Raw genomic sequence first — 27,461 nt, 5'->3', positions numbered from 1 at the left:
ATTTTAAACAGCAAGATTAGTTTACTCTTACTTTAAGATGGAGGATCGTGGCCGCTGGGAGATCACTCCAGCAGGTTAACGCTGAAAATAATGACAAGGTAGGTGTTTGAATTGGAAAAACAGTGACTGGGATTAAAGAAGCACTTGTATCAAATTCTTCCTTTAGGGAATATGTAATTAAAAATTACTGTTGCCATCTTTTTGAATGAGGAAGTAATGTCATTGCATGAAACTCTTTCATTTAAATGTTATCTACTTTGATTAAAAGGATTTGTGCTATTAACACTTGGTGAAATAGTAGCTGTCCTTTATTGAATGTCTACTAAGTGCCAGGCATTTCCTCTACCGCTTTTCCCTGGCTCCTTACAGCAAGGTATTCGGATGAGAAAGTGGTAGCTGACAAGGTTACGGACTTGCTTATGGTAGGACCACCTTGTAATTCAGGTCTGGCTGATTTTGAGGACTGCATTTTCTCCTTTGCCCCCTACTGAGTCATCCTATTTCAAGTTTTCTAAATTGGAATGGAGGCAGGAGCCTGTTTTTCAGAAAGCTTTGTTTACTGTCATGTCCTACCTGTTTTAAGAGCTGCACTTAACTTTCTGTTGAGTTTTTAAAATTTTTAAGAAGTGGGAAATCAAGTCATCAGTCTGACCTATCTGGGCTTCTGCCATTTGCAAAATCATTTCTGTTTCTGTGTTGCACTTAATGAGCATTTAATTTTTTTTTTTTAAAAGAACTCACTGATTGCCAACGTAATTAAAATGTGATTAGTCTGTGATTACTCAGAACCTGCTCTGGCCCCTTCAGTCATATCGCTGTCATGGTGCAGACGTCTCCTTGCTGCAGCTGAGGATTTTCCAGCAAGGGGAGCAGAGAGACATTTCATTTACATAGTGGTGGGGCTCCCTGAGGAATGCATTCAGAATAGGATCTGGAGAGCAGAGGCACAGGGCCCAGGGAAGCCAAGCCCCAGTGGTCTGTTCGAAAGCAGTACACACTTACTTAATACATCTGGGCTCTCATTCTTTTTTTAAAAAATATTTTTATTTATTTATTTATGGCTGTGTTGGGTCTTCATTGCTGCCTGCGGGCTTTCTCTAGTGGTGAGCGGGGGCTACTCTTCCTTGTGGTGCATGGGCTTCTCATTGTGGTGGCTTCTCTTGCTGCGGAGCACAGGCTCCAGGCACGTGGGCTTCAGTAGTTGTGGCACGTGGGCTTCAGTAGTTGTGGCTTGCGGGTTCTAGAGCACAGGCTCAGTAGTCGTGGCGCACGGGCTTAGTTGCTCCCGGACCAGGGCTCGAACCCGTGTCCCCTGCGTTGGCAGGTGGATTCTTAACCACTGCGCCACCCTGGAAGTCCTAGGGCTCTCATTCTGATCCCCCATGTCAGCACCTGTGCTTTTCAGTGGTGCTCTTAGAAGTTAAGAGGAAGCCACTCTGGAGTAAAGTAATTTACACTGAAGTATAGATGACTGAGAACTATTAAGCTTAGGGAGAAGTGTTTGATATTTGTTGTTCTAGGCAGTACACAAATGAGAAGTCCAGGTGGATTGGTAATTTCGAGCTGGCTGGTGGGGGGAGGCAATTTGTAGAACCTTTAAGATTCTGTCCATGTTATCAGCTGCCTTAAGCTGTTACTGATTTCCCCGTATCCTCCTTGTTCTCTTTTTGGGAATTGAATAGTTTTCGAAAAGCTCCAAATCCACCCCCAATCCCCACCACACACGGGTCTTTTCTCAGAGCAGGAATGAGGGAAATCAAGCTGTTGGGGGTGGAGACTGTTTGATATAGGGTGTTTGTGAGTCAAATGCTGGTCAATTGGGGATGACATTTTCCCTTCTGTTGTTAGGGGTGGGTTATGAAACGCATTATTCAAGTTAGGAAGATTGAGTTGGAAAACTCAGTTTTGGTGTCTCACCAGAAGGCTGCAGAGCCCTGGGGTCTTGGTGGTGGTTTCGAGGAGTCTTTTGGTGTTTCTGTATTCTGAGCACTCTGTAGATTGACTAAATAACGTGTCATGGCCTTATGATAACCACTGCTTTTCAAGTGGATGTAGATGCTATAATTGTTTATAAAATATAAATTAATTAAACTGCACTCCTGAATCTAGAGTTTGCTTTCGGTCATGATGCGTGGTTGAACTATAGTTTTCAAAAAGGTAAATGATGACTGTCACGTACATAAAAACTGAACACATACTACAGATTTTCTTTGACTCATTAATTAGGGAACCAGTTATTTGTTATTACTGGTTCAAAAGCATCTGAAAAGCTATTTAAAAGATATCTAAAGATAATTTGATGGCTGAGTTAGATATAAAACTAGTGTCTATCAGGATCATAACTCCTTGAAGTTACAGGTGTTGACAGAAGAAAGATGCACAGCCTGAAAGTTTCAAGTGAAGTTCTCTGCGGGGACCTTACTGAGGACTGTAGCTCTGAAGAACTGCTCTGAAGAGGTAGAGAAGGAGCCAGGATATATAGGAGTTTTTTGCTGGAAGAAAAACATGTAGTCGAGCATTAAAAGATTACTTTAATCACAAAGAAAAGACATCTCAAGTTAATGATTTTAGTACTTTCCTATGTAGGGGAAGATGCAAGAGTCTGGGCTCATTGAAATTATTCCTTAGATATGCATCTTAACTGTCTATCTGAGGCGAGTATCCAGAGCACAGAAAGCTTGCTGTTCTTCTCCATCCTGATTTCCCCTCAGGGTGCACCGTGGTGGCGTAGCTGCAGTGGCTGATGCAGGCTTGATCTGTGTAGAGCTGGAATGGCAGACAGCGTTCCCTTCCACAGCACCCTCTCTCGGTCATAAATTCGACCAAGGTTTGGAGGGCATTTGGTGACCAATTTGTCCCACGGTATTAGGAAATCTCATGCGTAGGTCAGACGAGGATTTTGTTGATAGGCCATTCAACGTGCTATTTTTGGATCAGGCCCTGTTGATAACCTAAAATTCTCTGGATCATCTGTCTTACTAGTTTATTACGATCCAGGAAATGTTTTCCCTTATCGGTTCTTTCCATATCTAGAGTTGTACTAGTAGTTATTCTATATAGAGTTATATATGTGATCAGTTGCCTCAAGATGTTTAGCCACCATTAATTTTGTCAGAGGCCTGTTTACACGTCAGGTAATGCAAGAGACAACAATCTTTTTTTTTTAATAAAAAAAATATTTTTTATTTTTGGCTGCATTGGGTTTTTGTTGCTGCACGCGGGCTTTTCTCTAGCTGCAGCGAGCGGGGGCTACTCTTCGTTGTGGTTCGTGGGCTTCTCATTGGGTGGCTTCTCTTGTTGCAGAGCATGGGCTCTAGGTGCACGGGCTTCAGTAGTTGTGGCACTCGGGCTCAGTAGTTGTTGGCTCGCGGGCTCTAGAGCGCAGGCTCAGTAGTTGTGGCGCACAGGCTTAGTTGCACCGCGGCATGTGGGATCTTCCCGGACCAGGGCTCGAACCCTTGTCCCCTGCACTGGCAGGCGGATTCTCAACCACTGTGCCACCAGGGAAGTCCCAAGACAACAATCTTGTGAAATAGAATGTCCGTAATATAGCTAGTAACATTAATAAGGTCATAGTACAGCAGAGAGATACAAAACATAAACAGTTTGAAACAACAGAGAGAGAACAAATTAAAACAATGATTAGTATAACTAGTTGTAATCTGGATTGCAGTAAGCCATCAAGTCCAGAGGGGAGCCAGTTGGAGAAGCCAACTCCTGGGGGGATCAGGTAGAGAGAAAAAGGTAATGTTTCATCTTTGTTTACGAAGGTAAACTTTATCAACATGTTGTATATCATAGTTAGCATAAGAGGAAAGTTTTTCTGGAAAAGAAAGATTAAAAGCCACTAATATTTCAGACAAAAAGGCATAAAGTTATAAATTATATTTATCATTCAGTTCCATGTGATTAATTCCTGTTGATCTAGATGAAGCCAATGTTAGACCTTCGCGGTCTCCTAGGAGTTTCGACTCGCCCAGGAAACAAGAAGAGTCGGAAGTCGATGCAAAACGCAAGAGGTTTATTGAGGGCCGGTGCACCGGGGTTCCTTGGTCCTCACGCAGGAGGTCGAAGAAGGAACCCTTCTGGGCGCGAATATGTCAGTTTTATAGGTTCCCACTTCCCCGTATGTAAATTATAGATTTGGTTGTGTTCTCCTGCTGATTGGTCCCGGCTTAGGCTCGGACCAGAGAGGGAACTTGTCCCCAGCTGCCTGATTGGTCTTTGACAGACACCTTTTTTACATTTTGTTATCTCCCTCCTTCTCGGAAGGGGGCCGGACATCCTGGAAATTCACCCATTGTCTAAGAAGCCCCTATTGTCTGGAGAGTTCTTAATCATTAGCTGGAACAATGTCCCTCGAGTCCCACATTCCCCCCTTTTTCTTGTGACTATTGATTCCAATCATGGAATCTCAACCTTCTGTTCGTAAACTTTGGTACTGTTGTCTTAACATTAGAACTTGTACAGTACTGATACGTTCTCTAATAAATGCTATCAAGCGATTTAGAACACATGGTCCAAAAGTTAAAATCAACAATAAAACAATAAGAGGTCCCAACAGAGTAGAGATTAAGGTGGTAAACCAGGGGGACTTATCAAACCATGATTGAAACCATCCTTTTTCGTTTTCTCTCTCCCTTTGCCTTTTATCTAAGCGTTCCCTTAGTTTATCCATGGTTTTGGTAATGGTTCCTGAATGATCAATATAAAAGCAACATTCTTCTTTTAGAGCGGCGCATAATCCCCCTTCTTTAAGAAACAGCAAATCTAGGCCTCTTCTATTCTGCAACACCATTTCTGAAAGTGAGGTGAGTGATTCCTTTAGTTGAGTTATGGAACTTTCTAATGCTCGAAGGTCGATGTCTACAGCCTGTCTTAAACTTGCATAATACTGGGGTTGTTGTATGAGGGCTGTGGTTCCTGTTCCTATCCCGGCAGATATTCCTAGTCCTAGAAGGACAGCCAATGTGAGGGTTACAGGTTCTCTTTTGTTTTTTGTTTTTCCTACATATTCATCTAAAAAGGATGAGTCTGAATGGTAGATAAGTCTAGGGACTAATTGCACTAACACACAAAAGTCAGCTGAAGTATTAAGAACCTCTAAAGAGACACAAGGGGTGAGCCCCGTGTTACATGTCCACCATCCATCTTGAGGAGGTACAAGATATCCTGAGCCTGAAGGGAGGCTAAAATCATGACAAAGGTGTCTATGGGACTGGGGAGGTGTTCCTATACAAGTACCATTTCCAGAAACCGAGGACAGGGTTAATTTACTGTTCCCTTCTTGCTTCCATCGACATTGGTCTGAGGAGGTAGAATTAGTATAGTTGGAGCTATATCCTATAGCATCATAATAAGGGGGAGGGGCAGCATAGCAAAGCCAACATGATTTTGTAGCCTCTGGGTTTGTAGCATTGAGAACCGTAAAGGCTGCCTGCACCAAAGAAAGCATCCTATCCTGAGGAGTCCCAGGCTTAACTGTGGGTTCTTTGGATCCAGAGGTTTCATTAGTCTCATTCTTTGTTGACGTAGTTGAAGGGGCCGGGGGAAGCAAAGGGGGGCCAAGTACGGGATTTGGGCCTATTGATATAGGAGCAGGAGTCTCAATCTTTAGCTTAAGGGTCATTAATATTCCTAAATCATATCCCCTCATGTAAAATCTAACGCCCCAAGAATGACCATTTATCCATTTTTTATCTCTTTTTCCGGGATTACTAAAGGAAATTTTAAGGGGATGACACCATCCTGAACATTTACTCCGGTGTCCGGTATCCTCATTATGAGAATTAGCCGTTACAGTAATAAAATCCCAAGTTGAGGTGGGTTTCCAATTAGTATCCCCGGTAGTTTTACATCCCCAGCTTTTGCAATAAAAGTTTTTAGTTCCACCACATTTATAATTCAGAGATCAAGGGCGGTGGAACCCGGGGCATACGTAGAAAGTGAGGATACCAAGCATCATTCTTTTGCCTGCATTTTTGCAACCCGGCCCAAACCAATCAGTTTCCGAAACTTTGGAAGGGGCCGTGTTTATATCATAAGAATCTTCTGTATCCCAATAAGGTGCTCCTATAGCCAATTTACAAACATCAGGAAAAAGATCTGGCCACCAGGTGCAGGGGGGTGTAGTATGACTAATGGACCAGGTTACATCTCCAGTCTGAGAAATTACCTGCCAAGTTAAACGTTGGGGGAGGTGAGGGCTAAAATCACTTACAGTCAGTAAAGGCAGTAAAACCAAAATTATAAGTCTTAGGTTCGTAGAAGCTTGAGTTTGAGCGGGTTGTCGGTTCTTTGGGCCCGCCATCCTGATGATGCCGTCGCTGGTGCAGCCTTCACATGTGAAGCATGGATCCAGGCAGCGATGCCGTCCACTTTTATGGCCGTTGGGGTGGTGAGGAGGACGGTGCATGGTCCTTTCCATCGAGGTTCCAACGTCTGGGTTCGATGCCGACGGACGTATACGGAGTCTCCGACTTGGAAAGGATGAGTTTCTCCCGGTGTTCCCGGTTGGTAGGCCTCGGCGAGTTGGGACCATATTTCTTTCTGGACCAATTGGAGTCCCAGTAGCCTAGCATATAAGTCAGTGTTATTTTGACAATCAGGTTTTATTTCTTTTCCTAAAGTGAGGAGGGGAGGCGGGGCACCATATAATATTTCAAAAGGAGTAAGATGGTATCGGGAAGGTGTATTTCTAACCCGGAATAGGGCCAAAGGAAGGAGCACCGTCCAATCGGTACCGCCAGTCTCCAAGGACAATTTAGTTAGGGTCTCTTTTAGAGTCCTATTCATTCTTTCTACCTGACCTGAACTTTGGGGTCTATAGGCACAATGTAATTTCCAATCAGTCCCCAAATATCTGGCCACATGCTGACTTACCTGGGCGACGAAGGCTGGACCATTATCAGACCCAATTACCTTTGGTGCTCCAAATCGAGGAAAAATTTCTTCTAAAATCTTCTTGGCTACTACAGCAGCTGTTTCTTTCTTTGTTGGGAAAGCCTCTATCCATCCTGAAAAAGTGTCTACAAAAACTAAAAGGTATTTATTACCGTACCTTCCAGGACGCACTTCGGTAAAGTCCATTTCCCAGTAAGTTCCTGGGCGGTCCCCCCTGAGTCTCTTTCCAGTTTCAAGTTTCCCTTTGTGAGCATTTACCTGTTGACATGGGACGCATTCCTGCACAATTTGTTCAGCTAATTTTGTCATTCCAGGGGTTTCGTACCCGGCTTTTTGTAACAAGGCTACCATCTTTTTAGTCCCCAAATGTGTCCATCTGTGCATCTGTTGTAACATGGATTCTGCTTGCTGAGGGGACAAAGTTCCTTTTGTTGTGGCCGGGATGATTTCTTCGTCGCGGCCTGGTTTTTCAGGAACTTTATCTGACAGTCCTAGAATGACTTCTCCTGATGCTATTTCTCGGGCCACTTGGTCAGCCATATTATTTCCCCTAATTATTGGGGTATTTCCTTTTTGATGTCCAGGGCAGTGGATGATACTGACTTTAGTAGGAAGCATGAGTGCAGTCAACAAAGCCATGATTTCGTCTTTGTTTTTAATTTCTTTGCCACCTGAAGTTAGTAGCCCTCTCTGTTGGTAAATGGCACTGTGGATATGAGCGGTAGCAAACGCATATCTACTGTCTGTGTAGATGTTTACTTTTTTATTCTCTGCCATCTCTAATGCCCTCGTCAGGGCAATTAATTCAGCTCGTTGGGCTGAGGTCCCTTGTGGTAGCGCCGCTGCCCATATGACTTGTTTTCCGTCTACCACGGCTGCCCCAGTTCGACGCTTACCTTCCTCCAGGAAACTGCTCCCATCCGTGAACCAGGTGAACTCAGCATCAGGGAGGGGCAGGTCCATCAGATCTGGCCTACTGCCGTGTGCTGCGGCCAGTACTTCCTGACAATCATGTATGATGGTGGAGCCTTCCAAGTCAGGATCAGGTAGCAAGGTGGCTGGATTGAGTCCTGTGGCTGGAGCAAACTTGATGCGATCTGAGTTTAGCAACAGGGTTTAGTAATGGGTCATCCTGGCATTAGTTAGCCACCTATCCAGTGGTTGACGGACTACATTTTCCAGGGCATGAGGAGCTGTTATCGTTAGATTTTGTCCTAAAGTTAGTTTGTCAGCATCTTTGACTAGAACGGCCACTGCAGCGATTATCTTTAAACAGGTGGGCCATCCTGATGCCACAGGGTCCAATTTTTTGACAAATAAGCAACTGGGCGATTCCAGGGACCCAATTTCTGAGTCAATACTCCTTTTGCAATGTCCTTATTTTCAGCCACATATAAATGAAAGGGTTTGGTTACATCTGGCAGTCCTAGGGCTGGAGCTGAAAGTAAAGCTCGTTTGATTTGGTCAAAAGCCCGTTGTTCCTTTTCGCCCCAAACGAAAGGAGTGCTGTTTTTGGTTAGGGGGTACAATGGGGCCGCCAGCTCAGCAAACCCTGGAATCCATAGTCTACAGAATCCGGCCATCCCCCCAAATTTTCTAACCTGCCTGGCGTTTTTGGGAGCCGGAATTTGGGCCACTGTATCCTTTCTGCTCTCCGTGAGCCATCTTTGTCCCCCTTTTAACAGGTACCCCAGGTAACTGACCTGTTGTTGGCATATTTGTGCTTTCTTGGCTGAGGCTCTATATCCCAGGGTTCCAAGTTCCGTTAACAGTTTTTCAGTACCCTTGATACAATCTTCTTGGGTCTCAGCAGCTAATAAAATATCATCAACGTATTGGAGTAATGTTACCTGGGGATTTGATTCTCTATATGATGCCAAATCCTGATGGAGGGCTTCATCAAAGATGGTCGGGGAGCTCTTAAATCCCTGAGGTAGCCGTGTCCATGTCAGCTGACCAGACATTCCCGATGTTGGATCTTTCCATTCGAAGGCAAAGTAGGGTTGGCTCAGGGGAGAGAGTCTTAAACAGAAAAAAGCATCTTTAAGGTCCAAAACAGTATACCACGTATATTGAGGTGGAAGAGTGCTCAGGAGGTTGTAAGGGTTTGGAACTGTGGGGTGGAGGTCTGCCACCCGTTTGTTTACCTCTCGTAGATCCTGCACCGGCCGATAATCATTTGTTCCTGGTTTTTTTACCGGCAGGAGAGGGGTGTTCCATGCTGATTGACATCTTATTAAGATGCCCAAGTCTAGTAGCCTCTGTATATGGGGACGGATACCGTCTTTGGCTTCTCTACTCATGGGGTATTGACGGACGGTTATTGGGGTGGCAGTTGCCTTGAGTTCCACTAGCACCGGGGGCCGATTTTTTTGCCATCCCCATACCGGCAGTTTCTGCCCAGGCTTGAGGGAACCGAGTTACCCAATCTGTAACATTAACTCGTGAGGATGAAGGCTGCTCGTATAATTTATATTCATCTTCTAATTTCATAGTCAATATTTGAAGTAACCTTCCTTTATTATCAGTTATGGTGGGACCTTCTGGCTGAAAGTGGATTTGAGCCCCTACTTTGGAGAGTAAATCTCTTCCCAGCAAAGGATAGGGGCATTCCGGAATAATAAAAAATGAATGGGTTACTCGTCCAATCCCAAGATCTACTATCCTTCGTGTGGTCCATGAATATTGTTTATTCCCAGTGGCTCCTTGTACCCATGACCTTTTAGCTGAGATAGGACCTTTTGAGTGGAGAAGGACGGAGTGCTGGGCTCCGGTATCCACCAAAAATTGAACAGGTTCCCCCTCCACTTTAAGAGTTACCCGGGGCTCGGGGAGAGGGTTCGAGCCCTGACTTTTCTAGTCTTCTTCTTCCAATGTTAAGATTTTGTTTTTGGTTGGCCTTCCTCCACTCTTTTTCTTAGGGCATTCTCTCGCCCAATGTCCTTTTTGTTTACAGTAGGCACATTGGTCCTTGTCTAATGGCCGCCTTCTGTCTGCCGTTCGCCCTTCCTGCCTATTTCTATCCCCTATATTTCTTCCTCCAACCACATTGGCCAGTATCTTACTTAAATTCCTCTCCTGTCTCTTATCCCGTCTTATTTCACGGGCTTCCTGCTCTTTCTGCTTTCTTTCTTCCTTCTCTTCCTCTGTTTCTCTTTTGTTATATACTTTATCTGCCTCTTTTACTAACTCCTGAAGCGAAAATCCCTGCAAGCCATCTAGCCTCTGTAATTTCTTCTTAATATCAGGGGCCGCTTGATCTATGAAAGCCATTGCTATAGTAGCCCTATGTTCCTCCGAAGTTGGATCATAAGGGGTAAAGCGTCTAAAGGCTTCCATTAAACGTTCCAGGAACACAGTTGGAGATTCCTGGGGCCCCTGAGTGACTTCCCTTACCTTAGCCAAATTAGTGGGCCGTCTGGCCGCTCCATGGAGACCCGCCACCAGAGCCTGGCGATACATTTTCAGGCGCTCCCTACCTTCCGGGGCATTGAAATCCCAGTTTGGCCTGACGAGTGGGAAACCAGCATCAATCTCGTTAGGCAGCTGGGTAGGTTGCCCATTGGCGCCTAATACATTTTTTTTCTGGCTTCTAAAAGAACCCGTTGCCTCTCCTCAGTCGTTAGGAGAGTCTGAAGCAGCTGCTGACAATCATCCCATGTGGGCTGGTGGGAGAAAACAAGAGATTCTATTAAAGCGGTAAGGGCCTGTGGATTTTCGGAAAAAGTTGGGTTATGCATTTTCCAATTATAAAGATCTGCAGAGGAAAAGGGCCAATATTGGAGAGGTCTATTCCCTTGGCCGTCGGGGGGGCCATATTCTCTAAGAGGTAGGGCAGTGGAGTCCGGGGAGATAGCCCTCCGGCTCCTAGTGCCCGCTGAGGGACCCCTTTCTTCTTCCATCATGGATGGTTCCCTTGGTGCCAAGGGCAGTGGAGCTGGGGGTCCTCTAGGTGGTAGGGGATTTGGGGCCGGAGGATAAGGGGGTGGGGAATCCAAAAGAAGCAAATCTGACTGCGGGTCAGGATAAATCGCCTTCGGTGGATCCGGGGCGTCGGGTAGCTTCTCCGTGTTGGGGTTTTTCTTTAAGGCTAATATCTCCGACGCTGCTGATGTGTGCGCGGACGTACCTGTTGAGGAAACAAAGGGCCGGACCCACGGAGGCGGGGAGAGAATTAAATCTTCCCAGACCAAGACATATGGTACTTGGTCTGGATGTCCGTGGGGATCTATATTAAATATCTTAGACTTCAGCAGCTTAATCTTGTCTAATAAAAAGGATCCTTCGGGGGGCCATCCTATCTGAAATGTTGGCCATTCAGAGGCACACAAAGTCTGCCACTTTCCTTTCTTTACCTCTAGCGAAAAATTATGGGCTCTGGCCCGAACTTCGGTCCAATGGCTTAGGGTAAGGGAAAGAGGAGTCGTCATAGTTTGTCCCATTGTCGTCCGTCAGAGAAGAAGAATAGACCACAATACAGAAACAGTTAAAAACTCCACGAAACACATATACGCATGGGCCACTGCGAGCTCGCTTCAAAACCGAAACCTCTTCAGATGGCAGTTATCACCAAGGGAACTGCCGAAACCGAGTGAAGGGGAGACAGAGTTTGCCTCTCCTTCCAGATGAGCTACCAGGGCGTCCCCTAGGGCTCATGGACGCCGGCTATTAGCACGTCTGCCTAGCCAGAGGTCCGATACAGATTCCATAATAAGCCGATTCTTACGGCTTTCCTCCGATAATGGCCCACAAAGAACAAAGGACAAACAGACAATCAAGCTCGAGCTTACCTGGTACCTCCAACTCCCGATGTTCTTGTGGTCCGGGGCGAGTGGAATCCCGGACGAGCCCCCAAATGTTAGACCTTCGCGGTCTCCTAGGAGTTTCGACTCGCCCAGGAAACAAGAAGAGTCGGAAGTCGATGCAAAACGCAAGAGGTTTATTGAGGGCCGGTGCACCGGGGTTCCTTGGTCCTCACGCAGGAGGTCGAAGAAGGAACCCTTCTGGGCGCGAATATGTCAGTTTTATAGGTTCCCACTTCCCCGTATGTAAATTATAGATTTGGTTGTGTTCTCCTGCTGATTGGTCCCGGCTTAGGCTCGGACCAGAGAGGGAACTTGTCCCCAGCTGCCTGATTGGTCTTTGACAGACACCTTTTTTACATTTTGTTATCTCCCTCCTTCTCGGAAGGGGGCCGGACATCCTGGAAATTCACCCATTGTCTAAGAAGCCCCTATTGTCTGGAGAGTTCTTAATCATTAGCTGGAACAATGTCCCTCGAGTCCCACACCATCAGGTTTTCTATTAGTTTCGTAATTTCTTACCCAGTTTAGTAGTATGATCTAAAAGTCATCAGAAACTTATATTTGTCAAAAAGTCCTTTTTATGGATCTTCTTGAAGATCTTCATTTTGTAAAAGCATCAGAGTAAAACAGTTATAACAGGGAAGAGCCAAACCTGACTACATGTTGGATCTGTTTCTTTTACTTTAACCTTTGCTTTCCGCTGCTTTTGTTCACTAAAAGGATACTGTCTGTACATAATGGCCTGCCTCGGGGAACCCTGCCCCTCTGCCTGAATGTTAAACCAAAGTGCCTTTGTTCAGGCAAACATCCGGACCCTCTCCACCTGTGGATGGCTACAAGAAAGAAGAAATGAACACATCCCCTCCCCGAGGCTGGCCATTCCAGGTGATATTTGCAAAACTTATGGCCTTTTTACTTTACTTCCTCATCTCTTCCCCCTCTCTGTGCATCCAAACTGGCATCCAAACCCCGATAAGATGGTTAGTTTGAGATTTCGGTCAAAATATTTAAAATATTGAGACTTCAGCCATCTTTTCGGTCTGCCAGCTTTCCGAATAAAGTCGTATTCCTTGCCTCAGCACCTTGTCTCCCATTTATTGGCCTGTTGTGCAGCGAGCAGAGCGAGCTTGGACTCGGTAACAAGTTTGGCTTGGCCAGCCGGGCCCGGTCAGGAACACTGGGACAAGGCCCTGGCTGCTGCTAGGACCATTTGTCCTGAGGGTCTTCCCTTCAAAATTCCCTGAAGCGGCACCAGCTACCCCAGCGCTTGGCAGTTGAAGCAAGGAACCGACCAACTTCCGCAAGTCCACAGACTCGATTTTGTAGAGATTGGTAAGTCTACCCAGTTTGGTAACCGGTTCGTTGGTTGTGGTCTTGATCTTGTTTTGGTTTTGTGTATCCTTTTGTGTCGCGAGTTGGGGAACTCGAGTTTGTAGGGTAAGTCGCTCCGGTGTGCACACCCGGAACACATTCCCCTCTCAGTTTGGGCTTTTCCTTTACGGGATAAGCCAGTTTGTTTGATTGGGGTACCCTGTTGGAGGGGGGACTTGTCGTCAGACTCTACCTGATTTGGGACCGGTTCGGTAGGGAACTAGTTCGTTGGTTTTGTAGGGTAAGTCTACCTGATTTGGGAACTAATTTGTTGGTTTTGTAGGGTAAGTCTGTCTGATTCGGGAACCGTTGGTTTTGGTCTTGGTTTTGCGTGCATCGATGCTAGAATTTGCTTGGGCCTTTTGTGTTGGAATTTGTTTGCGTCTTTTGTGTTTTGGTGTTATCAAACTTATAAAAAATAGGAAATACTCCATCCATCCCGAAGGAGAGCCCTTTGGAGCGTATATTAGATAAATGGGCTAAACATAGCCGGGAGCCTCTGACTAAGAAAGACATGATGTACCATTGTAATAGGATGTGGACCCAATATGTAAGATCAGAAGAGCGATGGCCCCTGAATGGCTCACTCAATTATCACAGGATCTCGCAGTTAGAAGTGTTTTGCCAAAGAGCAGGCTGTACCGGCAGTTGTTCCAACTGCCCACCCCGCATGCCACCATGATATTCACTGCCTCCTGTTTCCCCTACCCGTGGGTATCTAATAGAAGTTTCTTTGTTAACCCTTGGAGCACAGGAGCCTGATTTAATATCACCAGCTAAGACTCCACAGGGCACCCAATTCGGACTGGGAGCCGCTTCCGCAGCAGGGCAGTTTCCCTTGCGCTGACATCCTGTAAGAGGCCAGGGGGACTCCCTTGGACTTGAGGCGTCAGATTCTAATTTCCCCACAGGAGCCGCAGGTAACTTTGACAGTGGGGAACAAGTTGATTGACTACCTTCCCTATTTATCTTAAGACGCTTGTAAATATTAAATAAAGGGGAAACAAAGTCATCCTAGGAAAAACTTGCCTGTGTCTTTGAGATGCAAATGTCCTATCTGGTCTTCTCAGGAACCCTCATTTCTGCCGTCTTTTTAAAATGCAAACTTTGAAAAGAGGGTGAAGTAATTTAGAAATTGTCAAGGCTAAATAAAAAACCTAAGTGTATTGTCTATAAAAATTCAGCCATCTAGACAAGTGAGCTTGATTTGTTCCATCTGCCAGAAACCTAATTTTAATCCAACCTCTTTTTGTGAACTGATGGGTTTTACATTGTTGTACCTGACTCAGGGCTGAAATTTTGAAATGAGAACTGTGATGTCTCTGTGCTTGTGTCCTTGTATGTGTCTTTGTCTTCGGATAACATTGCTGAGGTTGACTTGTGGATGAGCTCTATTTAATTGGCTTAAAGAAAAGTAAGCGCTTACAAACCAATTCTAAACACAAGAAAATACAAGAAAAATACAAGAAAAATTAAGCTAAATGAGTTTCAGGTTCACGTGAACTGAGACATATTCAGTATTAATGTTTGTTGATCTAATTAATACATGTAATTAGCGTCATCAGGTATAGTACTTTTATTGTGCCTAGGTTTAATATAAGCTAAATAAAATCTTGTTATAGCTGTTGCAAATTTGTCATCAAGGAAAGTAACTTGATGTGAAGAAACTTTTAAGAAAATGCAAATGAGGTAAGAGCTTTAGGTGAACTTTAAAAAATAATGATCTTTTAGGAATGTCTATCTAAAATTAATCTCTCCAGATATTAGACAACTTGAAAGTTAGAATTGTGCGAAAATGAATTAAGTGATGGAAGGTTTGGAAGGTGGACCCCAAGAAAAGAGTTTTGTTCATGGTCAGGATTGACTAAGTTTAAAATAAGTTTGAGTAAATAAATTTTAAAAGTAAGCTGTTGCAAAACTTGGATGTGGCTTTTCTCTTTGTTAAGAAGACAAGGTTTCTTAGGATTTTGAACTGCCTTTGCTAACAGATTTTAAGTTTCTCTACCTTTTAAGTGATCTGTTCTATATTTGCCTTTGAAATCTTTTATTGTTACTTAGGTTAAGTGAATAACTATTGTTTCACAGTGACCTGTGATCCTATCTGACTGTTTTAAACCCTTTTGACTTTTTTTTGACAAAACTTCCCAAATCAAATTATGAAGCTCCTTTGACCTCTAGCTAACTTTGGGATGCTTCAAAGGGCCCCTGAAACATCCCAAAGAGAAATATTAACTAATTAGGTTCACTTGGTACGTTGAATTAGGTGGGAAGTGTTGTCAGGTAAGTAATAAATCTTCTTGGGTTATATTGTATGGCAAATGATACAGGTATTCTAGAGATTATATGGAGTTCCTAAAATTTGGTATGTCCTGGTAAAATGTTATCAGTCATAATTCTAGTTATTATCTAAAAGTGTTCCATGTCTCAGCAGTAACCAAGTTACTTTGTCAATTGCACTGTAATCAGATTTAAACGTGCCTTCTTAAGTCTTTCGTCATTATAGACAGTTATGGTTTCACTCTGACGCCTTTGCAAAAATGCTTCCTCTTCAAGAAGATTTATAGAAAGGAGCTTTGGATAAATACAAGTTTCTGACTTTCAGACCATCGTGGTGAACTGGGTAGGAAGTCGAAGAGTTCTAATGGGAAACCTGATGGCTTCATAAAGCTGTTAACAAGAAGGATTTAGTTACATAAGACTGAGTAAACTGGTGAATATGGTTATAATTTTTATGATTTCTGTCAGAAAAATGGTTTAAATCTGTGTTTTCCAGGTGTAAGGAAAACCTTCCCCTTAAACTAATTATGACTTGAAGTAATTTGGTAAATTATACCTTTGTAAGCCAATTGTTTGTGCTTTGTTTCTCCCTGCTGCACTCTGTCTTTGTCAGTGTTACTAGCTGCATTACTTATATCCCATCTATTTTATAAGATTGTTGTCTCTTAAAGTACCCAGTGCGTAACCAGGCCTCCAACAAAACTTCTATCGGCTAAACGTCTTGAGGAAATAGGTCACATTTATAACATAAAATAATTGTAATAGTGTGATTCTAGGTATGGGAAGAAGCAACAAGGGAAAATGTCTCCTGGATCATAATTAGAGAGAGGATCCAGAGAATCTTTAATTATCAATAGGGCCTAATCCGAAAACTAGCACCTGGAGTGGCATATCAAGAATTTTCGCCTGGGACTTCCCTGGTGGCGCAGTGGTTGGGAGTCCGCCTGCCGATGCAGGGGACACGGGTTCGTGCCCCGGTCCGGGAAGATCCCACATTGCCGCGGAGCGGCTGGGCCCGTGAGCCATGGCCGCTGAGCCTGCGCGTCCGGAGCCTGTGCTCCGCAGCGGGAGAGGCCCGTGTACCGCCAAAAAAAAAGAATTTTCGCCTGATCTGGGATGAGCCTCCCAGTGCCGTGAGACAAATTTGATCATGAAATGTCTCCCAGTGTTGGTCAAAATCCTGACCAAGAGGAGAGGATCTGAGAAATGAAATATTTCCTGCCACATCAGTCATTAGTGATTGCAGCCCTCCAATGTGTGCCGTGGGCCCTGAGGAAACTCAGGGTATGAAAATACAGGATACAGGCCCCAGATAGCTGAGGTGCATATCAAGGGAGTGATTTCAGTGCATTTTCCCATACATAGAAAATTCCTTAACTTGAGATGGTGCCTCCTGGGATTGAAGCCCTCAAAATTCCCGCTGAATAGATCATAACTCTCAACTTTTAGGTTGTGAATACTTTTTTAAGACTACAGGAGTAAAGGAGACACTTTCCAGAGAGGAACAAAAGAAACAATGTTTGGAACACTGGCACTGATGGTGAACACTCCCAGGAAGATCCATCTGACTTTGTCACCCGTTTTTCTACAAGATTGTGGAATGGACATTGACAGTGGGGAATTGTAACAGGGAAGAGCCAAACCTGATTACATGTTGCATCTGTTTCTTTTTTTTTTTTTTTTTTTTTTTTTTTTTTTTGCGGTACGCGGGCGTCTCACTGCTGTGGCCTCTCCCCCTGCGGAGCACAGGCTCCAGACGCGCAGGCTCAGCGGCCATGGCTCACGGACCCAGCCGCTCGGCGATCTTCCCAGACTGGGGCGCGAATCCGTGTTCCCTGCATTGGCAGGCGGACTCTCAACCACTGCACCACCAGGGAAGCCCGGATCTGTTTCTTTTACTTTAACCTTTGCTTTCCGACGCTTTTGTTCACTAAAAGGATACTGTCTATATACATAATGGCCTGCCTTGGGGAACCTTGCCCCTCTGCCTGAATGTTAAACTAAAGTGCCTTTGTTCAGGCAAACCTCCGGACCCTCTCCACCTGTGGATGGCTACAAGAAAGAAGAAATGAACACATCCCCTCCCCAGGCTGGCCATTCCAGGTGATATTTGCAAAACTTATGGCCTTTTTACTTTTCTTCCTCATCTCCTCCCGATCTCTGTGCTATAAAAGAAACTGGCATCCAAACCCTGATAAGATGGTTATTTTGAGACTTTAGTCTGCCATCTTCTCGGTCTGCTGGCTTTCTGAATAAAGTCGTATTCCTTGCCTCAGCACCCTGTTTCTGACTTACTGGCCTGTCGTGCAGTGAGCAGAGCGAGCTTGGACTCGGTAGCACAATGACAAAAGACTTAAAATGGCATGGTTAAACATATTATAATGCAACTGATAAGAAACTTGGTTATTTCTAGGACAAACAGCATTTTAAGATAATAACCAGAATTATGACTGGTAACATTATACCAGGATATACCAGATTTTTAGGAATTCCATATAATTTTTGGAATATCTATATTAATGACATCTACCCATATAATATAACCTAAGAAGGTTTATCACCACTTATTTGACAATGTTTCCCATGTAATTTAACATACCTAATAAGTCTAATAAGTTTAATACCTCTCTTTGGGTTGTTTCAAGGGCCCTTGGAAGCATCCCAAAGTTAGCTAGACGTCAAAAGAATTTCATTTAGAATTTGACTTGGGAAATTTTGTCAAAGATAGCAAATGGTTTTAAAACACTTGGTCACATAGGATCATAGGTCACTGTGAAACAATATCTATTCATTGAATCAAAGTGACAGTAAAAGATTTTAAAGGCAGATACAGAAAGTTACAACAGATTACTTAACAGATAAAGAAAGTTTAGAGTCTGTTACCAAAAGCAGATCAGTGTTCTAAGAAAACTTTGGAGGGGGCATCTGCAGTGGCTGTTGGCTTGATCCTTGTAGAACTGAAATGGGAGGCAACATACACACAGGTGGACCTCGTTTTGTGCTTCGCTTTGTTGTGCTTCAGAGACATTGTGTTTTTTACAAAGTGAAGGCTTATGGCAACGATGCCTCAAGCAAGACTGTTGGCGCCATGTTTCCAACAGCATTTGCTCACTTAGTATCTCTGTGTCACATTTTGGTCATTCTTGCAATATTTCAGACCCTCCACCAGCAAAAAGATTACAACTTGCTGAAGGCTCAGATGATGGTTAGCATTTTTTAGCCTTAAAGTATTTTTAAATTAAGATATGTACATTGCTTTTTTAGACATAATGCTATTGCATACCTAAGAGGCTACAGTATAGTGTAACATAGCTTTTATTTATATGCACTGGGAAACCAAAAAACTTCATGGGACTCGCTTTATTTTGATATTTGCTTCATTGTGGTGGTCTGGAACAGAGCTCACAATCTCTCTGAGGTACGTCTATATATATTCCACTGGAGAGAATTTTTTGATATCTTTCCCAGACAAAAATCTACAACTTAACAAGTAACTTCACTAAGTTTGGAAGCTTTCTTTAATCAGTAGTAAGTAGTGAGATGAACTAAGTTCATTCCCCTAGACCAGGGGCCAGCACATTTTTTCTCTGAAGGTCCAGATAGTAAATGTTTCAGGCTTCACGGGCCATACACTTGTCGTCTCATATTTCTGTCCCCCTTCTTTCCCCCTTTCTTCTGGGCAGCACAGAAACAGGCTGTGAGCTGGATTTGGCCTATGGGGCATCGTATGCCAGTCCCTACCCTAGACCATCCTTGGGTGGCCTTTCCTCCACATGATACAAAAGGGCATTCTGCCTACCCCTTCTACTTTCCAAGTTTGCATATAATTTTTCTGACAGTGCTTTCTCAAAGAATAAAATCAAGTTCAATCCCTTATTATGTTGGGTGGAGGTGGTAAAATTTTGATGTTAAAAAGTTCTTTGTATTAGAAAGGTTGTGAACATGTTCCTAGGTTCAGAAAAGGATGGGATTTGTTGGGAGAGGGAAGTGGGGATGCTAGTTTCAGACAGTTTAATTCTGGCTCATTAGAGGGACTCTGTTGGCCAAAGTGGTTTAGGCAGTTTTGTCCAGTTCTTCCGGGTACTTTGAAAGCTTCCCTGTTGAAAGTCTGTTAGCGCAAGTTCTTTTGCCCGACGCACAGTGCGACCAAACAAACCGAGACATCAGAGTTTGGAGCAGAGAAAGGTTTATCGCAGGACCATGCAAGGGAACGGGTTGCTCATGCTCAAAAAATACCCCGAGCTCCCCCCACAGGTTTCGGCAAAGCATTTTTTTTTTTTTTTTTTTTTTTCTGTACGCGGGCCTCTCACTGTTGTGACCTCTCCCGTTGTGGAGCACAGGCTCAGCGGCCATGGCTCACGGGCCCAGCTGCTCCGCGACATGTGGGATCTTCCCGGACCGGGGCACGAACCCACGTCCCCTGCATCGGCAGGCAGACCCTCAACCACCGCGCCACCAGGGAAGCCCTCAGCAAAGCATTTTTAAAAGCCAGGTGAGGGAGGTGTGTCGCAGGTTATGTGATCAGCCTGTGCACAGTTCTCTGATTGGCTGATGGTGAGGCAACAGGGTGGTGTCACAGGAGTTGACATTATCAATCCTCAGGCTCCAGTAGGCCTGGGGGCCATGTACTCATGATCATCAAGTAGTGAACATCTTCCATTTGATGCGGAGTTTTCACATCTGTAAAACAACTCAGGAAATGTGCATCAAATACTGTTGTCTAGGTACAGAGAGTAGCTAAAGCAGAGGATATGGGGAGGGGTCTGTCCCGGGAAGGCCCCATAGGGTCCTGCTCGGTTACAAGTCAACATTTTTGAACTGATTTACCTTGCTTAAAAATGCCTTTTCTAGCTATATAAAAAGGGGTCTCTGTACTTTTTGAGAGTGTGGTGATGCTATTTTTGGAGGGAGACCTCTGGGAACAAGGAGAAGAATCAGCAAGTGGCTTCCCTGTCTGGTTTATTCACCTTGACTTTCTCTTTGGAAACAAAGATAAATTGAGATTTCTTACCTGTTGAATTTTTGCAGATTTATCGAGATTCTCTTTTGCTGTTGGTTCCTAGCAGGAGGGCTTGAATAATGCATGGAGTGGTCGCTTCTATTGATAAACACAGTTAATTTTAATTACAGGACTGAGATTTATGCTAATATTTTTTTCTTTATTTTTATGATTTTGAGTATACACGTGAATTAATTGCTTTTAACTAAAGAGGGGAAAATGCCTTTGGGGGCTTAATGACATGTTTGGGTGTGTTGGAGTGTGTGGATTTGTTCTTTTCTCTATGTCTGTCTATTTTGTTAACATGTTGGCTTGTTGGTATCTGAGCAATGTTTCACTGAAATGACCCTGGCTTATGGTGAGAAGTGCTCATTAAATACTCTGTTCAGTTATTTAAGGCATTGTTTTGGGGGAGAGTTTCTTGTGAGGGAAAAGCCTTCTTCGGAGGATCACATACTCTCTTCATTCCATGAAAATTCTAAGAGGGCAGCCACCTTGTGGGAGACCAGCCCCGTATCTCTCAAATTGAGGATTTGGAATTTGATATAAAATTATTCCTAGAGAGCTTTAAAAACCAACCAGGGTCTAGGAACATGAAAAAGTCTCAGCCTACACTCTCTCTTGTTTACTAGGGTGGGGATGGGTTCTTAGTGATGGGGAACACTGGGGAGGGCCGACAAGGGTAGGGTCCCTGGATCACTAAGTGCCAGGCAAAATGATTGTCATTCACAACTGTTTTTGCCTGGTTTCTGTTTCAAACCTGTGATTTTTTTTTTTTCGGTGTGTGTGTGTTGAGGGTTGTCAGCTGATGTGATAGCTAGTGACAGAAACTTAGTTAAGGATGGGAAAGGCAATCCCCTCTGATTCATTTCTTTTTAAAATAATTATTTCACTAATTTATACCCCAATTTATACTTTGGTAGGGGGTTTATAAAAATGTATACAATATGAAAAGATAGAAAAACAAGTGAGGACATGGGGTGAAGGGAGCCATGCCTACTGCATGCTGAGCACTGTTCTCTGTGTCTGGAATATTCCAGTAAACACAACAGACAAATGAAATTAAAAATATATATATTTAGACGCAGACCTCCTAGAGAACGGACTTGAGGTTATGGGGAGGGGGAAGGGTGAGCTGTGACAGGGCGAGAGAGAGTCATGGGCATATACACACTAACAAACGTAGTAAGGTAGATAGCTAGTGGGAAGCAGCCGCATGGCACAGGGATATTGACTCGGTGCTTTGTGACAGCCTGGAGGGGTGGGATAGGGAGGGTGGGAGGGAGGGAGACGCAACAGGGAAGACATATGGGAACATATGTTTATGTATGACTGATTCACTTTGTTATAAAGCAGAAACTAACACACCATTGTAAAGCAATTATACCCCAATAAAGATGTTAAAAAAAAAAAAAAAAGATATAGTACCTTTCCATCCTGGAAAGGGTTAATATCACAAAAAGATCGATTTAATCCAAATTAATAAAATTAAAAATCACAACCAAAAAAAAAAAATATATATATATATATATATTTGGTGAGTTTATAAAACTAAAAAAAAAAAAAAACAAAACCCCAAAAAATCCCAAACAAACTTCTCATCCTTATGGAGCTATGTTCTAGCCTGGGATAAAAGGAAATAGACAGTAAGTAAATACACAAGTGTGTGATATGGTGTTATTTTGAGCTCCGTGGACAACAGTAAAACAAGGTTGGGGTGAGGGTGGGGTGGAAGGAGGGAGGAGTTGCTATTTATAAGGAAGGCCTCTCTGAGATGACATTTGATCTGAGACCTCCATGAAGTGAGGACTGGATCACGTGGCATCTGAAAGAAGAGTTTCAGATAGAGGGACCGTAGGTGTGGGGCTTGAAGCCTTCTCTGTCAGTGAGAGGAGTAGCCGTTGTGTTTGAGGAGAACCCAGGAGGCTGGAGGAGCTGGAGTGGAGGGGGAGAGTGGAAGGAGGTGGGGGCACCTCATTAGGTCATCGTTAGAGTGAGATTTGCAGCCATACTGAGAGTGGTTGGTAGGGGTAAGGGAGGAAGCAGGGAGCCCCGTTAGGAGGGGAGGCTATTGTAATAATTCAGACAAGAGATGATGGTAACTTGGATTGGGGCTTACTAGTGGAGGTGGTAGGAAGTCGTTGGATTCTGCATATATTTTGAAGGAAATGCTGGATATATTTTTGGAGGATTTGCTGATGGATTGGATGTGTGTAAACAGTGGGAGAGAGGAGTCCAGATTTTGTCCTGAGTTACTGGGAGAATTGAGATGGATAAAGCTGAGGAGAGAATGCTCAACAAACTGGGAATGAAAGGGAACTTCCTCAACCTAATAAATGGTACCTATCAAAAAACCACAGCTCACATCATGCTTCATGGTGAAGACTGAATGCTTTTCCCCTAAGAGCAGGAACAAGACAAGGATGTCCACTCTTGCCACATCTATTTAACATTGTGAAAGAGGTACTAGCCATGGCAGTTAAGCAAGAAAAAGAAATCCAGATAAGCAAGAAAAGACATCCAGATAAGCAAGGAAGAAGTAAAACTAATTCTGTTTGCAGATGACATGGTCTTGTATATAGAAAATCCTAAGGAATCTACTTTAAAAACTATTAGAACTATTAGAACTAATAAATGGATTCAGAAAGGTTGCAGGAAACAAGACCAATATACAAAATTCAATTGTGGTTCTGTACGTTAGCAGTGAACATTCTGGAAATGAAATTAAGAACATAATTCCATTTAATGCCATGAGACTGGATGAGATCAACCAGAGAGGGAAGGGGTAGGGGAGGTGGCAGAGAGAGGATGAGAATATACAGGGTGTGTGTGTGTGTGTGTGTGTGTGTATGTGTGTGTGTGTGTGTGTGTGTGTGTTTGCGTGTGCGCGTATGTGAGAGAGAGAGAGAAGATAGAAGAGAGAGAGAGAGAGAAGATAGAGAGAAGAGAGAGAGAGAGAAGAGATATATATATATATATATATATATAGAGAGAGAGAGAGAGAGAGAGAGAGAGAAGGTAGAGAGAGGGAAGAAAGGCTTGAGGTCAGAGCCCCAGGTCACCAATGTTTAAAAGTCAGGAGAAGAGGAGAAGCCAGTGAGGCACCTGGAAAACAAAAGACAGCCATGTCCTGGGAGCAGATGTTTGGGGAAGGAGGAGAAGTGGTCTACAGTATGTGATGCGCCGAAGGCTAAGATGAGGACTGGGGATTCACAGCTGAATATGTGGATGAGCATTGGTGAATGGCAAGAGGGAGAAAGAATGAGAGAGGGAGGAGCGAGGAAAAGGGTCTGTCCAGAACCAGTACACTTGCAAAACACAACAAAACTTGAGTACCAAAAACAATGAATATGCAAGCCCGTTGTTTTCCTTAATTAGATTCAACAGACATGAATATTCCTCTCCAATTATTATAAGAGTCTGTAAACGCTAACTCCGTTTCTGTACCTGTCCCGTCGTAGTCTGCAGCAGTTTGCGGAGTTGCACTGGTGCCAGTCTGTGGAAGCCACTTTGCAGGTGTTGTGCAGGCCTAGGATTGGCTGGGGGGCGGTGGGTGGGGGAATGAGCTGAAATTCCTTCACCGTGGATTTGGTACAGCATATGCTGTGCAAGATGACAGCAGATACTTGTTAGAGAATAAACATCCATCTTAAGCTCCAGGAGGCTATATATCTCCTTGTTCAGAAGGCATGAAGCCTGAATTTTGGTCCCATAGAGGTTATAATCATGAGCCAGTCAGAAATCACAAGACGCATTTCTGAGCATTATCCCTTTCTATAAATGATAACACCTATCTGCTGTCTTCCTCCTAATCCTGACATTTGTGTGGTATTTTAGTCCGAATTGCTCATTTAAGCCTCATACAACCTTGTGAAGTGGGTGGATTTTTCATTTCTGTGAAGAAATGGGCTCCGAGAGATGAAACAACTTCTCCACCCTCATGCCGCTTGGAAGTGATGGAGCTGGGACTACCCTTTGAGACCCATGAGCTTGCCACCAGACTGGGCTGTGGGACTTTTAATCCCCTTTCAGATAGGAGCTTAAGGTCAGCTGTAAAGTTCATGTCCTGCTTTATTATGAATTTGCAGGTTGAAGTTGCTGTCACTTTGGGTAGGTGGGTGTGTTCTCAACGTAGTAAATAGACTGTCTTTCATTCTGAACAGTTGCTGGATTACACTCTCGTTGGCTTTAAATTCTGGTCAGAAGTGCTATTGATTTCTAGAAATGCTGCCTTGTAACTGAGTTGTTTCCTCTTTCATAGTGTATGAATTATTTGCGTTCATCAGTCACATGGGGACATCTACCATGAGTGGACACTACGTTTGTCACATCAAAAAGGAAGGAAGGTGAGTCTTTTTGAGAAGGTAAAATAATATCTATGTTTTACTGAGGACCTGCTATGTACCAGGCACTCCACTAGGTGTTTCATATGTTACCTCATTTGGTTTTCATAATGGTCTTGTAGGGATAGACTCTTAAAGCCATTTTACACATCAGGGCACTAAGGCTCAGACAGGCTAAATAGCTTGATGTTTGCAGCTGTGTCAGAGCTAGTATTCAGAGTCACTCTTCACTGACATAGCAAGGGGACCTCCCAAAGTAAAGACGCATCCCGCAGCAGAATGTGTGTCCATATTTGGAACCTCCCCAGGGTTGCCAGGTTTAGCCAACAAAACGAAACAAAACAAGAAAACCAGGATGCCCTATTATGTTTGAGTTTCACATAATGAATAACTTTTTAGTATAAATATGTCTCAGCTGTTGCATGGGACATACTTGTATTAAAAAAGTATTTGTTGCTTATGTGAGATTCAAACTTGACTGGGTATCCTGTGTTTTATCTGGTAACTCCAACACCCAGTGTTTGCCCTATTGTAGCTTTGCCTTCTTAAGAATTGTTAGGTGTGTGGTGAGCTAGGAATGAGACAGTTGTGAGGGGGGTGTAAGGCCGCTGCTCTCTTCAGAACCTTCTTCCGGGGCTGGATCCCCACGGGCCCCACTGGTTTCCCTTCCTTGAGTTCCCACTGAGTGGCCTGGCCTGTGGGTCAGCACCCCTGCTTGAGGCAGTGCTTGGGCCACATGGACACTGGAGAAACACGTAACCTTGCCCTCTCCTGGTAGGATGTTGACCTCGTACTGCAGAAGTGACTGGTTCCCAGTCAGGAACCCACTGTGTTCCTTTTTGGTGTGTCTTTTAGTCTTGTCTTCTCAACTTGATTAATAAAATAGTTGAGCACAGGAACTTGATTTATAGTGAATCCTTTTTATTACCAAGCATGATAGCTCTTTTAAAAATACTTTTCTTAAGAAAAATAGCTTAATTATAATTTAAAAAGCCATGAAATTCATTATAAGGAATTTGTAAAATACAAAAACATACAGAGAATGTGTTATTTGGAAGCCTAGAGAGAACCATTGTCTGTATTTTGATACGTTTCCCTTTGTTTCATTGTTTTCACTGGGAGAGGGTATGTGTATGTCTGTATTTACAACTTTTCTAAAACCTTAAAGTTTGTACACAGTACTTACAATTTCGTAACCTGCTTTCTCCCACTTCATATTATATTGTGATTATTTTCTTACTTTACCAGATATTCTTCAAAGACATTTTAATAGGTGTATAATAGTTCACTGCATGTCTATTTACTTCTGATTTTTAGCTAGTTTTTTTTTTTTTTTTTTTTTGTGGTACGCGGGCCTCTCACTGTTGTGGTCTCTCCCGTTGCGGAGCACAGGCTCTGGACGCGCAGGCTCAGCGGCCATGGCTCACGGGGCCAGCCGCTCCGTGGCATGTGGGATCATCCCAGACCGGGGCACGAACCCGTGTCCCCTGCATCGGCAGGCGGACTCTCAACCACTGCGCCACCAGGGTAGCCCTGATTTTTAGCTAGTTTTATACCTAAGGCTGAAAAAAACACATACTTCTTTGACTGAAGTTCTGAGGCCATCTATGGATTTCTACAAGTGGAAATGTTTGGAGGCTCCTTAGGAACTACTTTTTGATTGAACTTGAGAATAAAAAAGCAGTTGTAATTTTCCACCAGCCTTCTGTTTCTTTTTATACAACAGACTTGAGTTTGGTTTATCTTAAACCATCTTGATTATTTTAAGTATGGTGCAGTAACTTTCTCCTGCAGAGTTTCCTGGAACTGACTTAAATCCATCAAATGCTTCTGTCTTTTGTTTTCAGATGGGTGATCTACAATGACCACAAAGTTTGTGCCTCAGAAAGGCCCCCTAAAGACCTGGGCTACATGTACTTTTACCGCAGGATACCAAGCTAAACCTCAGATGTACAAATTGGCGAGAAGAAGCCATACACCTTTTTAATTTGCCAAAAAAAAAAAAAAAAAAAAGTAAGAAGTTGGGACAGCCAGACATGAGGGAATACATGGGGTATTTATAGTTTATTTAAAGAACATCATTTGACGCCTTCTGAAGTAGAACCGGGAGGAAATTTCTATTAGTGATGATACACTACTGTAGATAATTTTTCTTTTTATAAATGTTTAAGAAGAGGATGGTTAAAAAAAAAGTATTCCTGTTGCTGGTGGGGGATCTGCCACTGGCGCATCAACAGCAGGAAGTGCCGCCAATCCTCTGTTCTGCTTTGGGGGTCGGCGATAGTGGCCTCCAGAGGAACCAAGTAATGGGGCCAGTCGTGTCACCTACCCACCGTAAACAAAAAGCCCACTTTCGTTTCATATCGAAAATCAGTAACTGGGCTGGGCTTTATTTGTGACATAAGTTTTTTTCATGACACACAATGATTTCTGACCTCTCCATGTAGAGTAGATTAGAACATCTACAATGAAAGATATTTTTAATTTAATCATATCAAAATTCATAATACGAGTGTGTGAATGTGTGTGAGAATGCGACTGAGAGTGTGAGACCTTTATAGTCAACTAGAAAATCTGTGACGGGTTGGTTTTTAAAGGTTAAAATAGTTGGTAGTAAGCATAGCTGGAAAAAGCAAGTCAATATTTTAAAGAAACTCTAACTCAGGAACAGTTTAAAAAATTAGTTCCCCGCTTAGATTTTCAGGCGTCAAAAGGGCTGTTGTCCCTTTCAGTGCTGTCCAGAATTCAGTTGGGTTTGTGACA

General features: G+C 43.6%; 1 protein-coding gene across 1 annotated transcript in view; it reads left to right on the top strand.

Moving 5' to 3' along the window:
* Nucleotides 1–27,043, top strand: part of USP13 (ubiquitin specific peptidase 13) — a gene marked incomplete at its 5' end in the record, with an annotated part of 125,987 nt that extends 98,944 nt beyond the window's left edge. Inside the window, 2 exons of the mRNA XM_082840541.1 lie at nucleotides 24,617–24,701; nucleotides 26,546–27,043. Coding sequence (XP_082696667.1) covers nucleotides 24,617–24,701; nucleotides 26,546–26,639 — 179 coding nt within the window. The 3' untranslated portion in view covers nucleotides 26,640–27,043. The remainder of the gene's footprint in view (nucleotides 1–24,616; nucleotides 24,702–26,545) is intronic.
* Between the last annotated feature and the right edge of the window lie 418 nt (nucleotides 27,044–27,461).

The sequence above is a fragment of the Leucopleurus acutus genome, assembly GCF_964270905.1.
Source record: "Leucopleurus acutus genome assembly, chromosome: 5".
NCBI lineage: Eukaryota > Metazoa > Chordata > Mammalia > Artiodactyla > Delphinidae > Leucopleurus > Leucopleurus acutus.
The sequence above is the reverse complement of the archived record's forward strand: the minus strand, read 5'-3'. Positions and strand labels throughout refer to the sequence as shown.